At 34.2% G+C, this 16,557-nt stretch overlaps 1 protein-coding gene across 4 annotated transcripts in view; it reads right to left on the reverse strand.

Moving 5' to 3' along the window:
- Positions 1-390: 390 nt before the first annotated feature.
- Positions 391-16,557, reverse strand: part of LOC133184147 (receptor-type tyrosine-protein phosphatase kappa-like) — a 36,437-nt gene continuing 20,270 nt past the window's right edge. For 3 of the 4 annotated variants that reach the window (XM_061319033.1, XM_061319031.1, XM_061319029.1), the window contains 29 exons: positions 16,049-16,381; positions 15,820-15,911; positions 15,105-15,363; positions 14,193-14,425; positions 13,871-13,940; positions 13,646-13,752; positions 13,310-13,484; positions 13,116-13,206; positions 12,749-13,028; positions 12,290-12,329; positions 11,734-11,845; positions 11,362-11,462; positions 11,239-11,259; positions 9,633-9,808; positions 9,455-9,542; positions 9,212-9,288; positions 9,043-9,079; positions 8,856-8,953; positions 8,613-8,735; positions 8,157-8,305; positions 7,911-8,046; positions 7,206-7,355; positions 6,854-6,953; positions 6,655-6,728; positions 6,416-6,550; positions 5,308-5,439; positions 4,301-4,458; positions 3,799-3,934; positions 391-1,418 (listed from right to left, as the gene is read on the reverse strand). In XM_061319033.1, the coding sequence (XP_061175017.1) occupies positions 1,356-1,418; positions 3,799-3,934; positions 4,301-4,458; positions 5,308-5,439; positions 6,416-6,550; positions 6,655-6,728; positions 6,854-6,953; positions 7,206-7,355; positions 7,911-8,046; positions 8,157-8,305; positions 8,613-8,735; positions 8,856-8,953; positions 9,043-9,079; positions 9,212-9,288; positions 9,455-9,542; positions 9,633-9,808; positions 11,239-11,259; positions 11,362-11,462; positions 11,734-11,845; positions 12,290-12,329; positions 12,749-13,028; positions 13,116-13,206; positions 13,310-13,484; positions 13,646-13,752; positions 13,871-13,940; positions 14,193-14,425; positions 15,105-15,363; positions 15,820-15,911; positions 16,049-16,381 (3,746 nt within the window). In that variant the 3' untranslated portion in view covers positions 391-1,355. The remainder of the gene's footprint in view (positions 1,419-3,798; positions 3,935-4,300; positions 4,459-5,307; positions 5,440-6,415; positions 6,551-6,654; positions 6,729-6,853; positions 6,954-7,205; positions 7,356-7,910; positions 8,047-8,156; positions 8,306-8,612; positions 8,736-8,855; positions 8,954-9,042; positions 9,080-9,211; positions 9,289-9,454; positions 9,543-9,632; positions 9,809-11,238; positions 11,260-11,361; positions 11,463-11,733; positions 11,846-12,289; positions 12,330-12,748; positions 13,029-13,115; positions 13,207-13,309; positions 13,485-13,645; positions 13,753-13,870; positions 13,941-14,192; positions 14,426-15,104; positions 15,364-15,819; positions 15,912-16,048; positions 16,382-16,557) is intronic. The other variant, XM_061319030.1, reaches the window with a different exon arrangement.

A 16,557-nucleotide genomic window follows, 5' to 3' on the forward strand; every position in this document is an offset into this window, starting at 1 on the left:
TTTAATCGGAAGTTTTAATTAATACATGTTTTCAGGAACTGGAGTCATTTATATATAGCAATAATATTCATAAATCAATTGAAATTAATAAATTAAAACATTAAATATTGCACAATTTTGCTACAATTCAGTACTTTCTTCGGAGGTGTTTTAAATTACTAGTAATATTCAAAGCATTTTAACTTTTTATGAATTCATTTTTTTATCCACCAAACAATGTGGAAGCACATGCTTTCCGTGCTTCAATGGACTACGCCTCTGAACTTTTACCCCTTTGTCTGAATTGTATCCAATGCTTTGCTTCTGAACGAAAATTTCCCACATTTTGCTTATATCAAATATTCCTCTTCATTAAAATATATACACATTTCAACCATAAAACACATTAAGTTCTTTTAACCTATTTAATTTTTGTTTACACAATACTGAATAGATCATGATAAAAACAAAATACATACATAATCATATTGTATAATAGTTTAACTCTGTACAGTTTTACAATATTGCATGTACTTGTACATATCGAAATAACTGAAAGCTCAACGATACATTTTAAAATCATCCATTCATTCACAACGCTAAACCTTAAGAAATTTGTTAAATTCAAGAAGTTGATTTTATGAAGCCCATTGTTACAGTTTTATAGTTTACTGCCCAACAACAGCATATGAAGATATATATCTAAGAAATACATAACTGTTTGGTAAATAGATTACTTTAAAGAGTAATTATCGCACAAACTCGTTCAGCGAGTAAAGTTCATGTAAATTAGCCATATATATAATGCTGATAGTCTGCAAAATGCTTTCAGGTAATTTTATTCACTTATACTGTAATTGAAACCATTCTCTTTACAATAGTCAGTTTTTTATTTACAAATTTATTCTGTCATGTGGTAATATATTGCACATTTTCTCGACTAGATTTGATGAGTTAAATACATTTTCTGTCAAAATATATCACAGATATTGAACGATGATACAAAGCTTTCATTAAAATACAGCAGTTACCAATGTAATGATATAATATCATGAACATTTTCTAATTTGTTCTAAGGATGAGAGATATGTAGTTCCTCACATTAAAAACTCCACTGTCGTTATTTCTCGATCCAACACAGAAGAGAAACACTTAAACAACATTCACTATGATTTTAATGATGAAGTATTCGCTATAAGTCACCAGACTCTTATTTTTAGAAAAATAGGAACCAAATTAGGTTGTTTTTCTTTGACACTTAGCACCATATATTCCGAGTATGCGACTCAGAAATCTTTAATTTCTTGGTAATGATGTCGCAAGCACCACTTTGTAAACTTTGACGCAGCAGAAATCTCCTTACGTCAGAAATGACGTCATGATGCTGATGATGACTGTAAGTATTCCATGGCCAACTCGTGACAAAATCGGTATTGTTCCTGCAAATCATTATTAAGAAAATGAAATATTTGAAATTTACAGTAAACAACCTAGCGGACTGGATAAAAACATTTGTTTGGTTGTTTTGTTGATATCGTCTAATTGGTTTTGTTTGGTTTATTTTTCTTTATAGGGATGATTTTTTTACATGTATTTACAGTCTTTACAGTCTTTATTCTCACCTAAATTGCATTCCATTACCCTTGACTTTGCATCAAGATTGTTAAATGTCTCAGGGTATTGACAATAGAAGACTAAAATTTAGTTTACTGTGATCGAGTGTAATATTAGGACATCTCTTGTAAAATCGGTTCTCCAACCTTGACCTTGGAGACTGACCTTCAAATAGGAGCACAACAAGACCTGTGACAAGCTAAGAAGCTTTGAACTCGTACCCTTCAAGCATATATCCAACTGGCTAGGATTCTAGCCATGATATTAGCATAACCATGGCCTTTTAAAGTTACCTTGCATGTGTCATTATCAGTTTATAATAATAAACAAGATGCTGCGATAAGAAAGCAATATGCACACTAAACGTGTTTGCCTCTAAATTCACCATCCTTCATAACTTGGTAATTAGTGAAGAAGCCACAACATTTATTCTATATTTACATAAATGTAAATGATAGCAAATTCAGTATAACAAAATGTTCAGGTGGGCATGTCGCCCATGAGCCTCTAATTCAATATCAGTGTGAAATTAAGGAATTTTAATGAAGAATAAATTATATTTTTAAGAGTTTTGAAATGGAGAGTTTTTGTAAAAAGAAAATGAAAGAAAAAAGAAATTTTCTCCTCAAATGGACCCCCCTAAGAAAATGAAAAGCATGGGGTCTTGATGTATATCTAATGGACATCATCAATCAAACTCCAAAAGATGGTTTGACTTCTGCATAAAATGCAATAACAGAGGTTCTAGGAACCGTGTTTTAATAGAAAACGTTGTTTTTGACCCCCAAAATGGGCCCCTTTGAATGTGAATTTGAACATTCCAAAATCTGATGCACATTAACAGAATATTACTAATCATAAATTAAATGATGATCTGGATACTGTGGGGATGAACACAGTTTTTGTAAGCAAAACGTCGTTTTTCGACACCCAAGGTTAAAAAGAATCTTCCAAAACCTTATTGCACACCTACAGGACACCATCAATCATACACCAAAAGACGATTTGGTTACTACTTAAAACGTAAGGGGAGTTTCGGGAAGAAGATAGTGTAAAAGAAAGACAGATGAAAAGACCGACCATGGCAGCAACAATACCTGAACCTTCTTTAGAAAGTGGTGCAAGTAACATAATTACCAAGTATTACTGAATGGTAAAAGAGAGATAACCATTACGGGAAATCGTTTCCCAAATCTGTTGGTGAGAAAGTATTCTCTATGTGTGACATTTACAATGCATTTACAGCTATATTTATAGAGTTAGAAAAAAAATTGTCCATTATTATACACGCACTTTCTGCAGAAAGTTAAGCCTTAGGTATATTGTTATCCTGGACTGTCTATTCATCTGCCTATTTTTCTTCCTCAAACTCTTCATATATTTTAAGCAGTTACCAACTCATCTGTTTAAATATGATTTGTGGTGTCCTGCAAATGTGCAATAAGGTTTAGGTGTTTTCATCTTCAACCTAGGGCCAACTCGGGTAAAAAAAAAAAGACGTTTTCCTACAAAAACATAGTTCCCAGAACTCCTCTTACAATTTTCGCCAAATCATCTTTTGGAATATGATTATGTTATTCTGTGGATGTGGAAAAAGTCTTAAAATTTTAAGGTTTAAAAACTTTTTTTACAAAAACTTTGTCCTAGAATTATCCGTACGTTTTACGCCAAATCATTTTTGGAATATGACTGGTGATGTCCAGTTTCAGAATTTTTTTCTCCCGGGTGACCAACTAGGGATTAAAAAAAACAACAGTTTTCTACAAAAACGATGTTCACAGAACTCCATTAACACTTTACGCAGTAGCCGAATCATCTTTTTAAATATGACTGGTTGTGTCCTGTAGAAGTGCAATAATGTTTTAAAAATTTCAACAAGGATTCAAATTGAGAGCAGAAAACTAAAACATCCTTATTTTTTCCAAAACTCCTAGTTAAAACAGAATTTACGCTTCATCAAATGCTTTCATTTCAAACTTGTATTGAATTAATTACATGAAATACTTATTCATGAGATCACATGACCCACAAGCTCACCTGAGAATTTTTATGTTCAATTTGACAAATGTGTATTTATGTTAATTACAGAATACAACTGTATCTTTTGAATCTTCACAATTTACCCAGATACACCGAATACGTTAGAGGCAAACATTCCTCTCTTGTGACAGCATCCAGTTAATTGACTGAAACTATGACGCTTACCATATTACAAATAAGTTGAGATCGATTTAGTCGCATCTGTTTGACAGACTGGAATACGTCCACCTCTCTGTCCGTTTTGATCCGCTCCACAATACAACTGGCCGCCACAAACAAGCCACTCCTGTCAACTCCATTCCTATTTATCCATATTTTACAGAAATATGTTTTAGCTGAATATATTATATTTGTTTCTATGAATAATTTAATTCTTACTATCAAAATTATATAACCAACGTAAAAAGAAATCTCAAATATTGGTAGAAGCTCATGTTTGCGCATTTCAAATGAGTTTTAAGAAGAGATTTAACATATAAACAAACTCTAACAATTATCTGATGAAAATAAAACACATTCTTTGATACTTGTTAAAATAACTACAATTAATGATGTAATATATATGTGGCATGTGAATACATGTACGGTACATCTATTTTTTTTATCGAAAAAACAGTAGAAAAGTTTACTTTCTGTAAACTGGAAATAACTGCTTAGGAAATCTTACATGCAATGGACAGTAACGGGGGTGTTTTTGAACTGTTTCTGCCACGTCTCCACGTTCTCTAGCAGATCCAGTAACGAAGCCTTGGTGTTAGGGACGGGGGAACCCTCAGGCCAGCGATGGAAGTGAAACTGACGGACCACACGTGGAACTTCCTGTGGCTAGTAAGAAAGGCAATGGTTAACTAGTGTTCAAGATTCTGTATCGATATTAAAGGATATCGTTGATGATAATCAAATGTCTCACAAGTTACTTTTCTTTCTTTTAATTTTTTTTCCATTAACATTTACAATAAAGGCATTTTCAAAATAATGTTTAAATTTAATAAATATTCATAATTTAAAAAATGTTAAATTTTCATGCAACATTTCCTTAGTTATTTTTATTTGTTCAAACATTTCAGAATCTGAAATCACAAATTTTCGTGGGTTTTAATTTTCGTTGTTTTCGTGGGGTGAAGAGACCAACGATTTCATGACCTCCACTTATTGTAAATTTTTAGCATATTTCATGGCCGTAGGAACCGGGGGAGGGGGCACGGGGGCTGTGCCCCCCCCTTAATTTTGCCGATATATAGATTACTATAGAAAACATAGCTACTATATGCTTGTGCCCCCTCAATAAAACAGACTGATGACTTTTTTTTTGCTTGTCAAGGAATTTTAGGTAGTTGATAGTGCCCCTCCCCCAAACTGAAATTGCTTCCTACAGGCCTGTATTTCACATCGTAGCACTTCTTCAACCGCAAAATCAGATCCCCCTTGAACCAACATTTTTTCATAAAACCACGAAAATTTGACCCCAGGAAAATATGTGATTTTACAATATTCATTTCTAGGTGTGCTGATAGAAAATCTAGAGATTTCCATACTATACTCAGTATATGCATTATTATCACTTTATCATGTAAATGTTGAATTTACTGGAAAGATGTAAATGCAAAATTTACAACATGTGTACATTTTGCAATAAGATCCAACAGTAAATTCAGAATTTTCATCATAGCTTACATTTAGAGTATTTGTGATGGTGAAATCTCTCACGGTAATGCTAGGATCAGATTTGATTTCGGCTGTCGTTTCCACAATGAAAGGTCCGAACTTTTCACCACAGGTTTCTAGAGTCCAATACTGTTGACACATCTAAGAAAGCATACATTTATAAACAACAAAAGAATTGACATTATAAGAAATACGGATTTGTGTCTTTATCCTAATCAATAATTTTTCAATTATTTAAGGCCCTTTCTTAGATCGAATGTGGGCTTAAAGTTTATATGTAATTAATTTATCATTCAAGAAAACCACATGATATTTAGTTCAATGCCTATACGCAGATGAAAAGAGTGTCATTTTCAGTTCATTCTTCATTATTTCCCCAAAAATTTCAAAGATCGACTGTATTGTTCCTAAAATTGATTCATAAAGGGCGAATTTAACTTCACCTTCATTTCTAGCAATGCATACGGCCACACACATTAAAAAGTCAGTCAATTGGCGAGTTCACTGGTAACATCTTAGAGGTGTATAAATGTAGGCTCAAAGCCAGCAGGCAATGCAATATAAAAGAATCTGACCAATTGTGATCACAGAACAACAAAAGAGACGGTCAGAAACATATAAAGCATCTCTGGCGGCCACTTATTTTAGGCAATGACATACAGATTGAATTTTGTTTTGGTTGAGTGTAAGGTACATAGAGTTAATTCGCTTTCTCTAAAGCTTGCATAACCATGTTTTGCTACATACACTGTATTATGTTGTGCGCCTTTCATACTCATTTGTGAAAATTGTATGCAAGATCAGGTATTTTCGAAAACCAAACGTTTTATGTGTATTGGGGTTGACAGGTCTTTGCTTTGGCAAAAAGGGTTACTTTAAATAGAATGTGCTAAGTTTGATATGCTTAAATTTTTTGTTCTTCATGTTCTATTCTAAGAAAGTAGACAAAACACGGAATGAAAGCGATTTGAGTTTGCTTTTCTTTTTCTCCATGCGCTTGTTTTCTTATCTTGTTTTTGTTTCTTCCTTCAATTGAACTTTTTGGGAAGTGTTTGAATTATCTTTGTTATTCTTCCTGCTCCGTAACTATTTATCATTTCTTAAAGCCAAGACGTACTTCATCGCTCTCCTCAATTTCATTCAACATGACGATACAGTAAGAATTCTGGTCGTAAATCATTCGCCAAAAATCCACGGCAGTGTTTGGCAAGGGCATCTGAGTTACAATGAAGGAATCCTTCCGGCGATAACTCTGAAGAAGAAAAAAAAGACAAACGAAAATTCATAACATTGTTATCTTGATCAGAGGTTCAGTACCGCGAGAATGAGAAAGAGCAACAGGTGCGCGCGACTTACGTTCAGGAAGACAGCATTAATGTAGTTATTGTAATCCTCCACCGGTGTAACTAGGTAGGGGCGACATCTGTTGGCTAATTCACAACAAAAACACAGTTATATCACTGCATAAAAACAATTGTTCTTCCATGAAAAATAAATCAAAAACTTAAAATACTTGAGCACTTTGCAGCAGCAATTATTTCATGAAATACAATACCTGGTACAACGTTTTTGTCCCTATTTTTGAATATATTTTCTGGTTTTAAGGCAGCAGATGTGTCTTCTTTCTCCATTGTAGATGATATCAGATTTAACACCTACCGAAATTCAGGGAGTTGTTACGCAACAGATTTTATCAGATTATGCCAATATTTTATCAACGTTACGATATATGATTTCTGAATCTGCATTTTTTGGTAAATACACAGCAAACCAAATACAATTTCTAATATGCCAGTATTTTAACAACATTTCAGTAATTGCTATGTATGATACCTGAACTGAGTCTTCGATAAACATGCGGCAAAACCAAAAACAATTTCTAAGAAAAGGTGCCAAAAGTTTTGAACCTCATATTGCTCCTCAAGTTTAGATTTGCCGATGCTTTGATCATATTCCAGCATTTCTGACAGGGCCTCTGGATAAGTGGCCGTGGAGATGGTCGTATCCCCACATATTAAGGCTTCCAGCAAAACGTCATACACAAAGATGTATTGTTCCTACAAAAAACGAAACATCCAAGTCACGGTTGAGCGAGAGATAAACGCGTTTATCATCTAAATGTCAGAAAAAAACAAGTGATTGGAACCAAAGCAATTAGCATTTCCCTGATAATTAAATAGTGCTAATTTTAGGGGTTTTTTTAAGTAATGCAATCTTTCACAAACGGAAAAATCTTATGGGAAAACTGAATGCCTGCTGAATTTTTTTTCCATAGATGTGACATTAACTGATAGCATGTTGGCAATTCTCATGCATTCTGCCAAATTCATGACATATCATATTCCGTTTGTTCCCCTAAGAACATCACGCTATCAAATGCTCCCCAGAATAAAGGTTACTTTTTCAGAACTCGGAGACAGTTTCAAAGTAAGTTATGCAATCACTGATAGCATATGAAAGTTTGGCACATTGCACATGGTCTGACATGGATCAACATGGTGAACTGATGACTAATAACAGAAAGCTTTCCTATTTTCCTTATTTTAAAACCATTGCCTTTCTTTATCAAATTTAATTAATTTTCTTTTCAGTGGGATTTTATTAAAGCTTACCAGTGTTTGAACCATGTTGACTCGTTGAGTTCTCATCAATTGCACAAAATTGTGAACGTCTATGATCCCCTCGTGTTTGGCTTCCTCCAGGTTCACGTCCACAGCAATATAGGTTCCTGTTCTCCCCACCCCCGCACTGGCAACACGGAAGTAAAATAGGTCAACACGGAAGTAAAATAGGTCAATCATATACCTGGTCCCTATAAATGGATGTATACTTATTTCTCAAATAAAAAAAAGTTTTACCTGCAGTGGACAATTGGTGGTCCATTATTCAATGGATCATACGCGCGGATCTTTTGTCTCATCAGCAGAAGGGAGTGCCCAAACCTCGGAACTCCATGATCTGGCCAAGTGGTATAATGGAACTGTTTAATGGTTCGATTTTCACCATCCTAGTAAAGCAAGATGATAAATGATGGTGTAACAGGGCTGAAAACTATCGCTTCAGATTTAAGTCTGTAAGGTAAACATATTCCTATTTCCTTGTAAAATCAAATATCTTTTAAGCAACAGAGTCTAGATAAAAAAACAACAACAATTAAAGCCTCTTCTTTCAAAATTTAAATTGACATATGAATATTTACGCACTCCTTTTAAGATAAACACCCATCATGTGCATAGTTGCGTATTCTAAGAGTATAAAAGGTGGTAACTGATTTATTGTGCTTAATTAATTTCATTAGTTTATTATATACTTACTTTTTGTATATGGAATGTTCTTATTGAGAAATCTGGTAGACTCTCGATTGAGACTTGTTTGACCTTAATACCGGCGTACTCTTTTGTCTCGCTAGCATCTGGCCAATATTGCTCACATTTTTTCTGTTGGCAAAATAAGCATTTAACTAAATTATACACAAAGTATCAAATCTGTGAAATGGAGATAAATCTTGGAGGAGAGAAAAAATTTGCATTGATAGAATACAGCAAACAAAAGCCTACCTTCCCCGTTTCCGTTGGGTTGGTCAACATAATAATTGTTTTTGACTTTTCTTCCCAAACCATTCTCCAAATATCATTCATTGTAGATTTTGTTGGCCCTTAAAATATCATGAAAGTATAAGCAATATCTATAAAGAGAAGATTGCTATAAAAAATAAATAGAAGAAATTGGAGAGGAGAACCTTACCCTGTGCTGCAATGTAAGCTTTCGGTTTTTTATAACCCTGAAATTCAAACAAAACGGTTTAAAATCAAAATTGATTTAACTCCCATTTAGACGATTTTAATTTTATACATACTAGTGTTTTAAAATAGGAGAGATTTATCATACTAGAAAGTTTGACTTTTTTAATTACCTCGATGAAATTGGCATTTGTATAATCGTCATGGATATCGCCATTTACAGGTCTCAGTATCACACGGGAATGGTCATCTGAAACATAGAGTTGAACGAATTTCAACGGAGTCTTGAATAAATTTCAACAGTGTAGAATGAATTTCAATTAATAATGGGATCACTTTCAGAAAGACCTTCAACAGAGATCTTAAAATAAACACGTTCCGTTATAGATTTTAAGGGTTAAATATGTACCACATACAAGCAATGATATTTCCATAACGATTTTTGTCCTTGTTCTCCGTTTTCTTGGCAATTTCACAGCTTGCCGTCAAACCAGCAGGAATCAGCTAAAATAAGAAACCGGAAACACTTTATTAATTTACTTCCGTAGAATCGAGACTGATTGTATTTGCAAAGGTCTTTCATCGACTACTCACTCTGTATTCGCGTTTGAGGCCCTCTGCTTCGTTAATCTTGTTGGCCTTGACATAATCCCAGAGATCTTCGACCTTGACCGGAACAATGGTACAGAGACCTACATTGCCATAAACTGGTTCTGAGTCCCCGTCCGTACCGGAACTGGGCTCAATTAATGGTTCTATCTCTATATCATCTGCAACATATGGGTAATATCAGATATGTTTCTGGTCAAATATATACTGTTCAACGAAAAGCATATCTTCCAAGATGCATGTAAGTACAAATGAATGAGAAAAGAAATAGTAATAAATGTATTACTTATGTAGCAACTTAACCTACATTCATGACTTTGTGTCAAGCAATCTATTCGAGAGCATTTTACATATAAGTCTGGGTGCATCATTCGCATACATTTTAAACTGAAATTCAAAGTAAACTATAAAAATATTTTCGTAATAATTAAAACTTTAATCTTCAGTATTAGTAGTACAATAAGATTCTACAAGAAACAAAGATGAAGTCATTCCAATACAAATTAATAAATCATTCATAAATACAATCTAATCTTTATTTCTTTAAAATAAAAACAAATTTCAATAATAATCAAACATTTTCTTTTAAAATGCCGTTCAAGCGTGCCAACACAACATCGATCTCGGGAAGTACACAATGGGATTTGTCCGTTAAAACTGATGAGCTATCTCCATGCTTTGTGATCGCAGGCGACATTGCTTGCCACTACTCCCGTGTGATCCCATTTATTTCTCCCTTGCCCGCTGCAAAACCACATGCAAAATAAACGGGAAATGTACACAGAACTGAACACCACGCATGCCTCTCATTTCTCAAACATTTGTTCGTTTTCTGTAGCTGATTTTCGTTTTTTGACCTTTGTTTTGTATATCTTGAACTCGTTATGCTCTCCGTGTTACGAAATGACACGAAGGAAATAGGAAATATGAAAGCAATTAGACGCTCATCAAAAACATACTGGTGCAAATTTTTTTTCTCGATATTTTTATGTTTATATAGTAAATTAATGATTCTTAATGCTAAATCATCATTTCTTTTTAAAAGGTTGCACAAGAGTCGGACTAAAAACTTTTTAACGATTAAATGTACGACCATGGTTGAAATGTAATCAGTCTTTTTTTTTCCTGGATTCACAGATGCCGAGTAATAGTTTTTCTCCCAGATAATTACTTAATGTTCTACAATAGGTGCATATAGATCGGAAGTTTCTTCTAAGCTTATTTTATCTGCATGGAAGTAGAAGTTCACGCTCTGTTTGTATTTCCCATTGTAACGATAAATTTTTTTTAATTAACTTGTATTTTATCAACATGCCCTAATTTTTTCTGAATAAATAAATGAATTAAACCTGAAAACATGTTTGCGACATTAAACAGCTTAAGACGAGAGCAAAAACAACATCCTTTAAAGTGAAAATACAACAACCTATTCCCTCACCTCAAGACATTTTTTTTTAAATCAGCATGCATTGAAAAAGAAAAGGAACATATGGGGCATTTTGTTTCATACAGGCATGATAGGATTTCCATAGGACAGAAACCATTTTATTGGGATATTGTTATACACCTTCACAAAAATATATATACTTACTTCTGTACCATTGTGCTAATTCTAAAATTCACAAACACTTTCTTACTTTTTTTTTCTTGAAGTCCCAGTTTGTAAATTAAAAGAAAAAAAGATCAACTTATGACATAATGTAAAAGTTCTCACCAACGGGCGTAGAGGGCGTTGAGGTGTCTGGCTCTGGAATGATGGTGGGACCAAAATTGGGCATCTCTGCCTTTTCTCTCTCGGATGCAATATGCCGTTTCCTTGAAATATTTTGTACATTAAATTACCTCAAAAATCAGGGATAGATGAAATTATATTTATTTTGAAGTTTTTTTTTTTTAAATGTTAAATTTATTTAATTTTACTACTACTTGTACCTTTTCTTTAACAGCCAAAAACAGAAAGGCAATTTTATATTGAGCCCTTGTTAGTCAACTTTTGTTTTTAAAATTGCTTTTTTTGTACTAAATTTTCTATTCGAATTTTTATTTAAAAAAGATAATTCATTATTTCTCTGATTAAAAGTTCTACCTCCACAAGAAAAGGAACAGAGCAAAGACGAGTATGAGTAAGATGAAAACAACGATGACCGCAACAATGACCGGGACGTGGTTGTTCTCAGGGGCCGTTGTGACTCGCCGTGCTGCAAAACACATTCAGGATCTCCGTCATTAGCATGTCCCGCATATTGAGAAAACAGAAGTAATAAATTGACTCAATTTTTATTCCCATTTTTCACCCTCTAAAGACCCTGTGTGCATTTCAAGAACAGCACTAGTCTTTAATGGAACCGATAAAATATTGGGCTTGTTATCGCACCCTGTGGGAAAATAGGATCAGGCCACGCACAGTTTAAGATGACTGGAGTAATTGCTTATTTGTCAAAAATAGCAAAGTTTAAATTTTCTTGCTTGTAGGGGGAAAATCTTTAATTGTTCTAATTTGGTATAACGAGTAGAGAGTAATAACGCTGAGAAAAAGTTGTACTCCAGGTTAAATTACTGTAGACTAAATTGCTTTGGGTCTTGGGACTTCTGATACGTTATATTGTATCTGAGCATTTTGACAGGAAACACCAAATACTTACCCTCTTCACCTAAGGCAAGCGAGAATGACTTTTTTTCCATCTGAAATAGGAAAAACAAAAATGAACAATCGAGTTTTCTTCACATTAGATGATGCTGAGACAACCATGCCAATAGTAATCCAAGCGCATATCGACTAATCCTTACAAATAAGAGCTTAAAGTCGGACAATTTTCACTTTGCATTTGAAAAAGATTTATACGCTGCCGATCCAATTTTTGTCATGGTTTCTGTAATTACACGAAAATTGCATTTGTACCGTCCGAAACATTCCCCAAACGATAATCAGATTTCATTTTATTGATACAACCTTTCCACTCATGGCTTATACATCAGTCTTGCAATCAACATGTCTTTTTAGTGATTTCTAGCAGACGGAAAATATCCATCAGGCGATTTATGTACCAGAACTAGTGACTTTTGTTTTCTGTTGCCAATACAAATCTAAAAGAAAATCTTACCCCATCTAATATGGTGTAGGCGCCATACCAAATGGAATATTCGCGACGAGGCTCCAATGGTGCATTGTAGTAGCCTTCATATGTGTTGTTGTCACCAACAACAAACAACTGGTAAGAATGATCACGTGGTAGTTGGGCAGCAATGTACGCTCTAACATCACGCTCTTTTGCACGTTTGAAATCCAATCTGACGTCACGGATGCCATCTGCAACGCCTCGTTTTGAAATTCGGTAGGATGATGATGCAGAGGATGTTTCTTCTACTATGATGCGGTAAAAACTGCGATATGAAAAAAAATATGTAGGAATATAAATTTATTGAAGTTTTCAAACAAAAAATTCATGTTATGGCTAGAGCAAATCAGACCTTATGTTTTCTTCGTTAAGAGGCTGAAGGGATATAGTCATTGTGGTAGGTGTTCGTTCCAAAATAACTGGAGCAGGTGGTTGAATGGGATCTGTAGATGAATAAATTACACATTATACATATATTGAAAAAAAAACTAAAAGGTCTTAGAAAGTGTTGTTGGAGAGAAAGAACCCATGAAATGACAAAATTACCTATACTCTTAGTCCACACAGTGATTGATTTGGAAGGTCCATTTCCTTGGTTGGTAGCGGCGCTGATGCTACAGTTATACGCAGTGCCACTCCTTAAGCCATTTATAGTAACACGGTTGGCGGTACTCGGGACTTGTTTCTGTTGAGGTTTAGAGTTTCCATATCCACAAGAAATCTGTGAAGAGTTAAAGAAGCAATGACATTGAATAATGAATTCTTAGTACATGGTAAATCAATATACTTTATGAGGTTTTGGCCTCAAAAACGTATATAATTCATCAAAGTTGATAAAATCCCATGATGAAATGATGGATTGCATAAACTTTTCAAACTCACCAAATAGAATTTGATTTTCCCATTACTAAGCCCTGGTTCCTTCCATACAAGAGATATGGAATTATCTGTCCGAGATTCATTTTTGAAGGAAGTAACTTCAGAGGGAACTAGAATGGAAACCAGACATACTAAATAATATCTGAAGCTTTTATGACTGACATCTTACATTTCTGCACAACAAAAAGTTAGCATTGAGGGAGAACATTCAACTGTTGCTTCTATTACCTCCTTCTTTAGTAGTCACGGAAAGAGTGGGGGTGGGATCACCTTCTCCAGCAGAATTAACGGCCATGACCTATGAACAGTGAAATTTTAAATACACTATAACAGCATTCATTTGGGCAGATTAAAAGTTTCGGGAAATATATATTTTTTTCTTTAACAACAAAGAAGTAAATGTACTCTTTTAAGTGTATCCTATCAACTTTTTAAAATTGAACCATACGAAGCTCGTTCCATGCATAGCATGATACCCCCTCCCAAGGAAAAAAATATTATTTCCATTTAAAAGTGACACAAATGCAGCAACATATTTTAAGAAGCGCACCTGTATATTGTATTGTGTGTTTGATTCCAGTTCGTCTATCGTATATTCCATTTTACTAGAGATGGGGCGGACCTCTATCCTCGTATTTTGGGCCATTTCTTTCCAGAATCCCTTCCACAGGACAATCATATAAGCCTTTATTCCTTTGGAACTCCTTAATGGGGCCTCCCAAGTGAATGTTATGGAGGTACTGGTTGGCTTCACTAACTTCAGGTGTCGGGGGGCAGCAGGTGCTATGTAAAAGAATGGCATGGTCACTGACATTGTGAAAGATAAGTTGGCATAACATGATATCCACAGGTGTGATTTTTTTTTAATATAATTTGTGGAATAACAAGTTTAAATGTCTATATTTTAGATAAAAGTGACATACGTTAGCTGCCTATACGCTTTATTGTGTCTAAATTTCTATCCGTTTCATGGCGTGAACATGAAAAAATCTGCAGCATGTCGTTTTTTTTATTTTATAAATAGATAATATTAACGAATTTGCAATTAAAGAATCTTTGCATAAAAAATCACAATGAATAAATAATACTAAAGTTAATTAAAATTTTTTAATCAATAAAAAGCTAGGAAAATGAAATTTTTTCATCTCAAAATTTACAGTGTTACCAATACTGAGAATATGTGTGAAAATAATGTTTTCATAACCGTTTAAAACAATTTAACCATTTCTGAATTCCAGTCCGTTCTGTTCAGCCCTTTTTATTTACTTCTTAATTTATCATAAATTTTGTTACATCTCCACTTTAGTTGAGAACGGAAAATTTTGATTTTTAAAGATTTTTTTATCATTTTCTTGGAGAAATTCAAAAATTCTTTGGCTAAATTTTCTCGCTATTAGAATTTCAAAATTTACAACTGCATATCAAAAACCGTGTAGGTCAAATAAAAATCATAATGACCTACTTGTTTGTAAAGTAACTAGACACTTTTCCTCGGATTTCGGGCTATACATCTCTTGACCGTTAGCAAAGCTCATTGTAACACAGTATGTTGTAGCAGGAATAAGGTCCGGTATGACGGCACTCTTAATGTTTTTGAAATCTCCCGGCGTATCCCCAGAAACCAGGATGGCGTTCCGTTGGCCATAGTCTGTAGATTTACTGTTCAGATGAATGAGGTAGGTGCTGATGTTGTTACAATTCCAGGTCTGTTTTGGAGGGTCCTTTGAAATAAATTGAAAAAAATACTTAAACTTACCATTTTACGATACACACTATGAATATCTTTTGATTTCTGAATGTGACTTAGCGATGACGTCATACACATTAGGCATATTTTTACGCGCTGAATTTATGAAATGTAATTTACTACTGAAGCCTAGAAAAAGACTTCATTTTCTCTACTATGTTTTTATTACACGATATCTCTGTACCAAGAATTCTTGTCAAAGATTATGGATTCTACGTTTTGGTATATTAAATTCTAATTTTCGATTCCTTTGACATATAAAATATGTAAGCAAAGGTTGTTTGTATAAGATATTGGTGAATCCTCAAGCTAAGCTTAGACATATCTTATCAAATATTTAAAATCTTCCTTTCAAATCTGTGAGATAGAAATGAAGAATATATCTGTATAAAGATTATTATCACTTCTTTCAAGTTTAATGAAAACATACCCTCCACATGACTATTAATTGTGTTTCCGGGAATGATGAATTGTATTCAAAGGTACTGGTAACTGATTCTATCAGCGGGGGCTCACTCGGCGCTATAAAACACACAGACAGTAATAGGAGAATTATTTAAACCGAGATAAATCTTCAAAAAGTTATACAAACGTTTGTACAGATATCATTGATAACTCGATATTACTCATCAAATTATCTAAAAAGAGTCAGAAAGTACCTCCACAAAGCGTCCTAAACCGCCTTAAGGGTCCCGGGGCGCCTTCACCTCCCTCTCCGTCCCTGCGTGTTGAAATTCTCACCGCGTACTCCGTATTTGGTTCTAATTCGTCTATGGTAAAGTTGCACTCTTTACCACAATTAAAGTGTGTCACTATACCAACTTTCTCCTCCCGACCCGTGCCGAGTTTTTGGAGCCAAATACTGTACCACATGATAGGCGGTTCTCCCACATCTCCGTTAGCCTTACTCCACGGGAGCCAAGTTATGACAACTTCTCTAACCCCAGGGCCTTCTTTTGCAATTTTGGGGGGTTGGGATAAAACAGGTAATTCTAAGAGGCAAAATAATAAAGTTAGTATTCTAAATGCTAGTTCGTAAAAAGTATTAAAAATTTGGAAAAAGGGGGGGGGGGAGTGAAACAATAGCGAAACAATTATGCTTAATGCTGCGATTTTGCGAACACAAGTTACTTGAAGAACAAAGATCAGCAAATGCATTCATTATACA

Source organism: Saccostrea echinata, unplaced genomic scaffold (assembly GCF_033153115.1).
Source record: "Saccostrea echinata isolate AGI-Se365-2 ecotype Australia unplaced genomic scaffold, CSIRO_AGI_Sech_v1 ptg000010l, whole genome shotgun sequence".
NCBI classification, from domain to species: Eukaryota; Metazoa; Mollusca; class Bivalvia; order Ostreida; family Ostreidae; genus Saccostrea; species Saccostrea echinata.